At 53.5% G+C, this 11,474-nt stretch overlaps 1 protein-coding gene across 1 annotated transcript; it reads left to right on the top strand.

Annotated features, from left to right (window-relative positions):
- Positions 1-5,526: 5,526 nt before the first annotated feature.
- On the top strand, positions 5,527-9,965 carry LOC131916701 (brain-specific serine protease 4). The gene is made up of 6 exons (XM_059270162.1): positions 5,527-5,687; positions 6,375-6,401; positions 6,881-7,052; positions 7,200-7,477; positions 8,898-9,055; positions 9,615-9,965. Exons 1-6 carry the CDS (start codon positions 5,567-5,569, stop codon positions 9,837-9,839), a joined length of 981 nt encoding a protein of 326 aa, XP_059126145.1. The 5' UTR covers positions 5,527-5,566; the 3' UTR covers positions 9,840-9,965.
- Positions 9,966-11,474: the final 1,509 nt, after the last annotated feature.

The following is an 11,474-nucleotide window of genomic DNA, read 5'->3' as shown; positions in this document are numbered from 1 at the left end:
ATGCAGGATACCAGATAAATGACCCTGTGAAAGCGTTGTTGGGCCCGAAGGGGTTGCGACCCACAGTTTGAGAACCACCGCCCTAGGGTCCCTACTACAATTTAGGGCTCATTTTCATAGCTTTACAGAATAGCCTCCTTGCAGGGAAGTCAACCTTGCCACATACTACCTGGCCTCAGTGATTTTTTTTCTGGAACCTTGGTGCAAGCTTCCATGATCTGGGCATTAAGTGGATGCCATTGTGATGTTCTGCTCCCAGCTCATAGTGTAGTCTGGTCTCTGTGAGCCTTATCAGCTGAACCTGAGAAAACACTTGCCTACGCAGCTTTCTAGCAGGGAACCCTTCAATGGCGTCCTCAATCCAGGCTCTCTCCTTTCATGTGAATTTTCATTTTTATAAGTGGGAGCTTTGCCTTGTCTCCCGGGCACCTGTTCCGTTATCTCCGGACAGAGTTCCGAGTTTCTCTACAATGGCGCTCATCTATTTGCACTCACAGCTGCTTTCTGCGCCATCTTTCCTGCATCTTTAAACTCCTACTCCTTTCCTTACCAAACTGCACATTTCCCTCGTATTTAGAAGTTTCTCGTGGCAGAACTGAATAAGAGCAGTGAGCAGTAACCATGCTGCAGCTTGGATGCTGTGTTCATCCTACTAAACAACTTAGTTCATTACTCAAGAATGCAGCCATCCTCTGCCAGAAGATAACACGAACGGCCTAGAGTCCAGTTCTGAAGAGAGTCATATTTTCCTCTGGAATCTCATGAGCCCAGCCTTTACTAGTCACGTTTTTCTTGGCTGTCTGGTCTTTCTGACTCTCACCAGAATGGGCCATTAGACTGATTACAGCATTCTAAGGCTTCTCTAGGTGTCAGGACCAAAGTCTTCCACATTCCTCTCACAAACCAATCCAAAGCCTGCAGACCACATGGTCAGATTCATCACAGCAACGGCCCTCTCATTGGTTCCAATTTTCTGCATTAGTTACTTTTTTTTTTTTTTTTTAAATTACTGTGACAAAATACCCATGCTGCAGAATGCTACCTTCTGGGTATGTCAGCCGCCATCTTCATCAACACAGCTGTGACTGTTTGTAGGAGGCTCTGAGGTCAGGCTTGATGGCTGCTGATGTCCCCTTACAGAAGGAGGGGTGAGCACCCAAGAGTCCAGCCACTCCCTCCAGCACTCCTGGCCATTTCTATGTAATTCTGCTCTAATTGCCTGCGGCTCTTGGTGCTAGAATATACAGACCGGGAAGGTTTACTAAGAGGGCGCATTCTATCTACGAAGCTGTGAGGTAGTCCTCATCCATGCAGGGTGAGACTTTCCAGAGGCATGGCTGCTTTGGAACCATCCATGTGCCTGTGGAGTAAGCATCATCCTTGATCTGTAAGGAAACCTGGTAAACTCATTGGTTCCACAACTCGGACTGTAGTGGGATTGTACATTGTCACTGGAACCCTGTAAGGAGGGGATAGATATTTTTTACATCTCCCCAGAAAAAAAAAAAAAAAAAGAGTTCTTTTTTAAAAAAAAGTATCGCCGGGCGGTGGTGGCGCACGCCTTTAATCCCAGCACTCGGGAGGCAGAGCCAGGCGGATCTCTGTGAGTTCGAGGCCAACCTGGGCTACCAAGTGAGTTCCAGGAAAGGCGCAAAGCTACACAGAGAAACCCTGTCTCGAAAAACAAAAACAAAAAAAAAAAAAGTATCTTTTTAAAAAGATTTATTTATTATGTATACAGTGTTCGCCTGCATGTCTGCCTGCACGCCAGAAGAGGGCACCAGATCCCATTACAGATGGTTGTGAGCCACCATGTGGGTGCTGGGAATTGAACTCAGGACCTCTGGAAGAGCAGCCAGTGCTCTCAACTGCTGAGCCATCTCTCCAGGCCCTGGGGAAAAAAAAAAAGAGTTCTGGCAGCAACCCCTACAAATTGACTTGTGGAAGAGGTTTATTTTGGCCCACGATTTGAGGACAAACAGTCCCTCATGGCTGGAAAGGCCCGGCAGCAGGAACATGAGGAAACAGAGAAAAATGGATACTGACCATCAGCTGGCTTCCTCCTTTCCCCTTTAATTCATCCATCCTCTCTGGAAACACCTCACAAACTTACCCAGAGGTGTGTCTCCTAGGTGGTTCCAAGCCTAGCCAATGAAGTTTAACCATCACATCCTGCAAGGCCTTCAGTCCTTCTCAGCCATTTCGGCCTTTTCTTCTGAGGCGGATGGGCTGAGGCTCAGGTTGGTGGTACAATGAAACTTAAATCAACTGGGAAGTGCCCGACACCCACTAGAACAAGTAACTTGTTATTTTGCTTTGTTGCGTTTTTTGAATCAGGGTCTCATGTAGCCCAGGATGGACCTTGAACTCACCATGTAGCCAAGGATCACCCTGAGTCTCTGACCCTCCTGCCTTCACCTCCCAAGTGATTGCGGGCATGTGACACCATGTCCAGTTTCATGTAGTGCTGGAGATTGACGCAGGCCTTTGTGCAAGCTAAACATTCTATGAGCGGAGCTACATCTCCACCATCACACGCTTTGGAGACAGGCTCTCACATTGTAGCCCAGGCTTGTCTAGAACTTACTATGTACCCTAGGCTGGTCTCATATTTGCAGAGCTATTCTGGCCTTAGCCTCCCCTGTGCTGGGATTGAAGCGCGACCCCATTGGATTCACTTACTTTTCAGTTCCATTTCAGCCATCAGAGCAGGTATTGTTTTGGTTTGTCACTAAGGGCAGTGTCCCCCCTCCCTGACCCCCGACCCAGGTGCTCCGTAATGCCTGCTGACTCACTTGGATGATTCTGGGACTTCGTACAAGGCCCAGCAGGCGAAGGCGGTGCCCTGTAGCCTTTGGTTGGATAAAGCACGGATAACCTTGCTCAGAGTATGTTCCCTGACTCCCATGCCCACGTCCGAACCGCCACCGCTGGTGAGTCATGCTTCTGGCTTCTGTACTGCCGGCTGCAGCTGTTCTTAACATGGAAATGCTCCCGCAGCCCTATCAGTCATCAACACCTCAGTGTGAATTGGCTGCTATCCCTGAGCAGGCTGGCAGGGACGGTGATGTGGGTGGCGGGGCTGGGCACCTCATCCATCTCTTGCACAGCGTGAAGATGCCCAGCTGGGATGCTGGGTGTGAGTCTGGCACATGGAGGCCCTCCGTAAATATTTTGCTGAATGTTGAATCATGCCAGGGGCTCCATCTCTGTTCTTCAGGGACTGGCTCTTCACATCCCAGGAATTGGGGAGCTGACCCCTGGGTGGGAAGCGGGGTGTGTCTCCCAGAGCATGTACCAGGAAATCTCCATCTAGCTTCTTGAACTTCCTGTGACTCCCACAGAGCCCTTGTGCTCAGGTCTTCTTCCTGGCTACCCATCTCAAAGAAGGCAACACACTGGGGACATGCCTCTTAGGTCCCCAGGGCAATGACTCTGGGGGAAACGCAGAGGCAGGCTGCAGCTATTGGTCTCCAGCTCTTCTCTCTACAACCACTTATTCATTCAACAAACATCTACTGATACCCAGTGTGCAGTGGGCAACAGGCTTAGATCTGAGAACGGCTGGGGGAGACACCCTCCCCTCAAGGAGTCACAGCACAGTTCAAGGTCCATGCTACTGCCCACCTCACTGTTATTACTCATCTGCCCCCCACCCCAGGAGATGTGAGTTTCCTGGGTGAAGGACCCGAGCCCCATTCCTCACTGGATGTCCCAGTGACCTACCACAGGGCTTGCCAAACAACAGGGACCCAAGAAATGTCTGTGGAATGAATTGGGGTGGCCAAGGCCCTCCGTGTCACAAGGGAGTGAGTTAGAGAAGTGTGGGAGCAGCTGAGGGCGCAGAAGCAGCCCTGAGAGGGATACATGATGAGGCAAGTGTCCCTACATTTTTGTTCTGTAGCCTTGGGGGGGTCTAGAGAAGCTGGCCTCCTCTTGGCTGCTCCTGCAGTGACGCCCACAATCATAGGAGGGAGAAGAATGCACCCCTGGGCTTCCTGAGGCCACACATTTTGTATGTTTGGTATGGGGTGGGGCAGGGGCTCTCCGCCTCATCTTGCCTGCAGGTTAACCCGAACCTGCCTTGTGCCTCCTTCCCCACACAATGGCCCACAGCACACACCCCAGTCTCTTTGCAGCCCATGGTACCCAGGTACCACGATGCAGGGCATCACCTTGCCAGAGAAGGGGCATCCATGTGCTAACCGGGCCTGCTGCCACCTTAGTCCCAAACAACTGAGGTGGCCAGCACATGGCCCTGCAAGGCCAGCTCTGGGCAGCTGGAAGACACTTGACAGGGAACTCCCAAGAGAGCTGTGGCTGGCCCACGGGTAGAAAAAGATCAACCTCTCTTTCTTTCCCTGGGAGCAGCATTGCTGTCACTGTTCCCACACTTGATCTCAGGCAGCTAATTCAGGGTCTTTTCTTCAGAGCATGTGACCTGCACCCAGGAGGGTCAGGCATCTCTGATCCTGTTGGGGACCCTGAGCTTCCAAGTTGACCAAGAGGCCAGTCTACTGACTTCCCTGAACCAGCTCATTTTTTTTTTTTTAATCTTGGGGGACTTGGGGACAGCACAAAGAGAGGTACAGAACCTCAGACTTCAGTATTCTTTCCATTCAGCCTTATTTTCTCTCCCAACCAGGTCTGGTCCAGAAACTCACACTGGGCAGAGGGACATGTTTGTCTGGGAGGATGTTGTGGGTTCCGGCTTGAGGTGGGGGTGGTATTAATGCAGGACACTGAGTCAAGAACAATCCACATCAGCCCACAGCAACCCAGCTTCCCAAAGCTCAGCTCCATGGCCCTTTGTGGGGGTCCCAGGATGTGAGTTCTCCCAAGTGTGTGTGGGGGTAGGGCAGAGGCCATGGCTCCTGCTCTAGGGTTGGTCTGCTCCCTGGAGTTCAGGTAAGAAATGAGTCACCTGAGGTTCACCTGCAGTGACAGCTGGGAGGAAGCACCAGGGACAGCTTGGCCAAATGGCCAAGAGGCCATCATGCCCTCCCCCTTGGGGTCTGAGTCACAGCTTTCAGGGAAGTGGGCTAACGGGATTCCAGGGCTCCAAGTGTTTGGACTGAGTCATGGAAGCAGCCAGGGTGCTGGACATGGGCCGTTAAGGAGCAAGGTCCCCCTGGACACCCCCAGCCAAAGGCCTCAGGGGCTCCCAACACTCTCTACCCCAGCTGTAGCCACTCCAGGTTGAGACACCCCAAACGCTCTGCAAGCTACAGGGATCTCTGTTTACCTGGATGGTCAATGATAAAGCCATGCCCTAGACAGTCAACAAGTCTCTACTGCCCCACGACAGGGTGCATCCCGGGCACACATCTGGAGCCTGAGTCCCCCATCCAGTCAGTGCCCCTAGCCCCAGTAACCGGTTGCTTCCTCCTGGCAGCCCCACCTCCTCCCTGATCCACAGTCTGGGTGGCCCAGTCACCAGCTGGGGGACTGGTCCGACAGCATTCCTCCTCACAGGATAAAACCTGGGGCGACCTGTAGGGAACCCTACACACTGCAGCCACCTGTCCTGCCAGCCCCAACCAGCACAGCCCTTAGGTCCTCTGAGATGGCCAGTAGCCTTGCTACAGCTCCACCCCTACCAGCTGTGGTGATTTCCAGACCTCCTCCATCACTGGGTGGGGACCAGGTCAGGATCTTAATCCTTCTGGTGCTGCTGACTTCCACAGGTGAGCCCCAAGGACCTGCTGCTCCTCCTCACCTCTTCTCTTCCTGCCTCCTCCCTGCCCACAGTCCCTCCTCCTTGCTTGCCTCTTGGCTTGGCACCTTCCTTTGAGTCTGCTCTCTCCTCTGTCCATTATCTCCTTTCACCTCCCTGTGCCTCAGTCTCCGTCCCCTTCCTCTGGCATGTTGTTTACCTCCATGCTCTGTGCCTCAGTTTCCCTAGCAGCTATGAGGGTTGAATGTGGGTGCTCTGGTCACAGTGCTCAGGAACTCCTCTCTCGTCCTTGTGGGTCTTTACCTGTCTGTGTCCTCCGTCTTCTGTCTCCCCCTCCATGGTTTCCCTCTTGGGTCTACTCCTTCTGTTTTGGAATAGAACAATTGCCCAGGCTTTCATGGGGGCTGGGGAGGAAACCTGGATGCTGGGTGTGTGTGTCCTAAGCTCTCTTCCCACTCTCAGGAAGGTGGAAAAAACACTGATGGGCTGGGAGGCAGGGGTCTGAGGATGTTTGGCCCAAGCAGGGCTTCAGGAGGTACCTGTGGGGTGTGTGTGTGTGTGTGTGTGTGTGTGTGTGTGTGTGTGTGAAGGTACTGAGGACCCTGGATGAGTCTGAGAGAACGGGGGAATCCCCTAGGCATGGGGCACAGGGCTCCTCACCACTGGGCCTGACTCTCTTTATTTTCTCTGCCCTCAGTTACCCTCAGTGCTGCCCACATCCCTGGTGAGTGTGAGCAGGCGGGTGGGGTGGCATGGGCAGTCTCTGTACGTCACTCTACGGGGTAGGTCAGAAGTGGGGACTGCAGTCAGAGGGGAGCACAAAGGTGAAGAGGAAGGAACACAAGGATGAAGAGCATGGGGCGGGGCATAGAAAAGATGATGTGTCTAAAGGAGAGAAGGCTGGAAGAGCAGAAGGGGAAGAAGAGCCAAGAGAACCAAATAAATCTCGGTTAAGGGAAGTGGGAGGGAAGGCCAGCTACAGGGCTGGAGAAAGGGGGGAAAGGGCCATTCCTACCCCCCTCTCCGGTAACTAAAGGGGACAGGGACAGGGCAAGGACTCACCCAGCAGTAGACACTGTGCTGGACACATGCTGGGCTGAGGCACAGGCTTGAGACCTTGGAGGGCTTGGAGGTGGGTTGGCAGGCAAGTCAGAAGACAGTTGTCTCTGCTGAGATGACAGAAAACTCCATCCCTTCTGCCAGTGTCCCCAGACTGCGGGAAGCCTCAGCAGCTGAACCGGGTCGTGGGTGGTGAGGACAGCATGGACGCCCAGTGGCCCTGGATTGTTAGCATCCTCAAGAATGGTTCCCACCACTGTGCAGGCTCCTTGCTCACCAACCGCTGGGTGGTCACGGCTGCCCACTGCTTCAAGAGGTATGTGAAAACAGGGTTGCTCTTGACTCTCCAGGACCCATTCTTGTTTCCTGCCCCAGGCTCGGGGCTGTCCAGGCTGTTCGGGGACCATGATCGCCATCGTACCAGGCATGGTCTCTGACATTTCCCTCTTTCCTTTCCTTGCAGCAGTGTGGACAAGCCGTCTCTGTTCTCAGTATTGTTGGGGGCCTGGCAGTTGGGAAACCCAGGCCCAAGGTCCCAGCAAGTGGGTATTGCTTGGGTGCTGCCCCACCCCAGGTATTCTTGGAAGGAGGGAACCCGTGCAGACATTGCCCTCGTGCGCCTGGAACACTCCATCCAGTTCTCTGAGCGGATCCTGCCCATCTGCCTGCCTGACTCCTCTGTCCGGCTCCCTCCCAACACTGACTGCTGGATTGCAGGCTGGGGAAGCATCCGTGACGGAGGTGCGTGTGGGTCCCTCTAACTCAGAGTCAGAGATAGTTGAAAACAGAGGGTGGGTGCCACCCAGATACAGATACCAGGAGCAGGAGAGGGTGGAGGCCGCGTGTACACTACAGAGACAAGAAAAGATGCGCTGGGGGAAGAGAAGTCACAAGAACTCACCCACCAATTGTAGGCCGTCTCTAGTTGAAAGGAATCTTTGGCTATCTTTTAAAGCAACAATAGAGATCTGCACCACCACCAACAACAACAAAAAAGGAAAGAACAAAGAAAAACCTGTGCACGGTAGCCCAGACCTTAATGCCAGAACTCGGGAGGCAGAGGCAGGTAGAACTCTGTGAGTTCAAGGCTGGCCTGTTCTACAGAGTAAGTTCCAGGACAGCCAGGTCTACCCTATGGAGAGAGAAGGGGGGGGGGGGGGATTTGCAAAGTCATTGACACAAGAATGGGTAGAAATGGACAGAGGGAAGATGGAAATGTAATCAGCACTGTTTTCCAAGTGGGAAAAGTCACCCCCTGGTGGCAGCAAAATTCCCAGGAGGAAATGTAGTCTTAATCACCATAAACACATCACCATAAAACACAGTTTTTAAACCAGTTCTGGAGGTTTGGAAAATATCATCTAGAATCACAAACCAGATGAAATATAGAGGTAGAGAGAAGCAAGAGAAAGCAGATGGTAGCTAGATAGACAGCCTGGGGGAAGCGCAAACAAACAGAAATGATCTATGAAAGATAACGAGACCAGGAAGGGGAAACTGGGTATAGACGACAGGGAAGAAAGAAAGACAGGGCCTTAACCTGAGTCCAGAGAATTGCTCAGCCTTTCCTTGGGGTCTACACCTTAACTCCAAGAGGCTGTTGTTGGTTAAATGGCGTGCTGCTCGTGCCGGCAGAGGAGAGTGCTGATCGGAAGAATCAGAGGCCATGGTTACCTTTTTAGAGCTTTATTGGGAGAGAAGGGGGGAGAGAGGGGGGAGAGAGAGAGAGGACAGACAGAAGGAGAGAGTGGAAAGAGAGGGACACACAGAGGGCCCACCCGCTTTTTAGGCTGGGACGCCATCGCAGGCTGATGACGTAATTAAGGACAGAATCCTTACAGCTGTGGGGCTGATGAAATTCGGAACCCAGGGAATACTGAGCACACTGCCTTTGCAGGAAAAACAAGAGTCCTAGTCAAGAAACACCATTCTGTTGTGTAGCCCTCTGTGGGCAGCAGGGAGCTTATTGAAGACACAGAATAGGGCTACCCATCCATGTATGAATTCCCTGGGTCAAGAGGTGGAGAGCCTGGGATTAGGATTTCCTGAAAATACCTTGGGAAAGCTCAGTAGAGCGGATCTGTTTACCTTTGAGAAATGCTGCTGGGTGAACAGAGGGGACTAGATACACACTGGGCCAACTCTCTCCTTCTGTTCCCAGTGCCCCTGCCCGAACCTCAGACCCTTCAGAAGCTGAAGGTGCCCATCATCGACTCAGAAATCTGCAAACGCTTGTACTGGCGGGGTGCAGGGCAGGAAGCCATCACTGAGGACATGCTGTGTGCTGGTTACCTGGAAGGGGAGCGGGATGCTTGTCTGGTGAGCACCTACCCCTTTGTCCACCCCAACTGGGAGGCCCCAAAGCTCCATCACTTCTATGCCTCCTCCCTCAATCTCCTGAGGGACATTCTCTCCCACCTCTGCCTGGGCCCCCTTTAGTCTGGCTCGGCCGTTCATTTTCTTGTTTACACGTGGATTGTGTACAATCCTCAGAACAGCTCAGCTGTAACACCTCAGCTTGGCTGCTGGTATTCTGAGGAGGGCCCTGTGGTTCAGAACCCTTGTCCTCTAGGGCCAGTCCCGTGACTGAATGAGAACGGTGGGATGGTGGAGCAGTTACCCCCAGGCAGCCAGCATACGGCCCGGCTGCAGTGTCCACATTGCCAATTAGTGTAAGGACTTTCTAAACCTGTAACACGGAAGCGGCCTCATCTCCTGCTTCTTGTCGTGGTGGGGAGGACATGCCACCAGAAGCGGTTCTGTTCGGAAGGTCTGTTCTTCCAGGGCCTCCACAGACTCAGTACTGCAGCCTCCAAGGACACCTGGGCTCCGCACACTGCCTGCCGTGTGGGTGCCTGATTTCTCTTCTTTTCTTCAGGGCGATTCTGGGGGTCCTCTGATGTGCCAGGTGGATGACTCCTGGCTACTAACTGGCATTATCAGCTGGGGAGAGGGCTGTGCGGAGCGCAACCGGCCCGGTGTCTACACCAGCCTCCTAGCTCACCGCTTCTGGGTGCAGAGGATCGTGCAGGGAGTGCAGCTGCGCGGGCACTTGGCGACCAATGGGGACACCGGGAGCTCCCAAGTTGGGATCTGGAGATGAACAGCCTCTAGCTGGCCTCTGCTGTAAATATGGTTTCTACCTCCCGGGGGCACCAGCAGCCTGCAAGGAGAGCCGGGAAGTCTCGGCCCCGCCCACAGAGAGGCCCCGCCCCTCAATCCAGGACTCTGTGTGTGTGTGTGTGTGTGTGTGTGTGTGTGTGTGTGTGTGTGTGTGTGTGTGTGTGTGTGTGTGTGTGAGAGAGAGAGAGAGAGAGAGAGCGTGCGCACACGCACGCGCTTGCTAATGATAATTTTTTACAGTTATTTGTAACCATGCCCACATATTTATTCCAGTTTCAATAAATTATTTATTCTCAGTTCTTGTTCTTTTTTTTTTTTTAATTCCTACGTATGGGGACGCTGACACAAGAATCCACTTGGAACAAAAATGTTGGGAGTGTATCTGGGCCTGGCCACAGCTCCAGCTCGACCCCTGGCCTATCCCTGCTCTTGCTGGCCTTTTCTCTGAGGCAGCAGGTAGGAAGGAGGCTGGAGACTGTGGCCCGAGGACTTTCCTGTGCTATACTGAGGAGTGCAGGATGAAGCAGAAGCTTATCTCTGTGAGAATGGGCATTGGCTCCTCTTGAGGCCAGATCTGGGCCCCTCCCCACCTGAAGCAATTGTCCCGGCCAGCCTCTGTCAGCCCTTGTCTCCCTGACCTGGGTGAGCAGCTCCACCTGTCCATCGCTGACTCAGAATGACTCTCCACTGAGGCTGTAAATTCCTCTCCACCAAGGAGGTGAAAAACAGTGAGGCAATAGGCTTGAGTCTCCTCACCTGTCTCCTTGGAGGATGGAGTAGCACGATCCAGGCTGTGAGAGGCTCTGTGGCTTCCAAAATGTCCTGGACTAAAGTCTGTTGCCCCTCAGCCCTGCAGTCCGGGCCCTGAGTCCCCCACCCAGTGGGGCCCTCCCCCAGCCTGGGCTTTGGATTTCTCACAGCTGCTCTGTGAGGTGGCTGGGTCACAGAGGCTGGATGAGTGTGGACTTGATAGTAGTTGGTACCTAGAGAGCCGCCCAAAACAAGGGCCCGAAAACAACCAGCTCCAACATGTGACTGAGACAACTTTGCTAAACAGTGTCTCCCACCAGGAATGACAGGGGTGACATGTCCAGGAGAACAACGCTGTCCAGGTCTGTGGGTGCTGTGTGCTTTGTAGAGTCCAATTCAGAAACACTTGCTCCCAATGTTCCATCCACACACGTTAGAGGTGGCACCAGGGCCTCTTCAGCGTGAGGCAAGTCTTCATGTCGTGTCCCCCCCCTCCCCTCACCAGCCGCACCCTCCCGGTGTTGTTTTGATTTCTGTTCTTCCATTGTTAGAGAGTAATAAATGTTGTTTAAAAACAAACAGCCCAAACAGGCCACCTGCTTGTAAGGGATGCAGCTGGGAGTGCTTGGTGCTTTGGGTGTCCCAGGTGCCAGCACATGCCCAGCTGAGTCCCCACAGCCTCTCCTGCTGGGACCTACCTGCACTGTCGCCTTACCCCCCCCCCCCCCCCCCCCCCCGCCCGCCCCTTATCTCCCAGCCCTCCCTTCCTGGCCGCTCTCCTTCCCTCAGCTGCTCTCCCCTGCTGCTAACTCCTGCCCCTTCTGTCCTCAAGCCTTCTCTACCCTCCCCCCTCCATCTGCAGAGC

Source organism: Peromyscus eremicus, chromosome 8a (assembly GCF_949786415.1).
Source record: "Peromyscus eremicus chromosome 8a, PerEre_H2_v1, whole genome shotgun sequence".
NCBI classification, from domain to species: domain Eukaryota; kingdom Metazoa; phylum Chordata; class Mammalia; order Rodentia; family Cricetidae; genus Peromyscus; species Peromyscus eremicus.
This window is presented reverse-complemented; position numbering and strand designations above follow the sequence as displayed.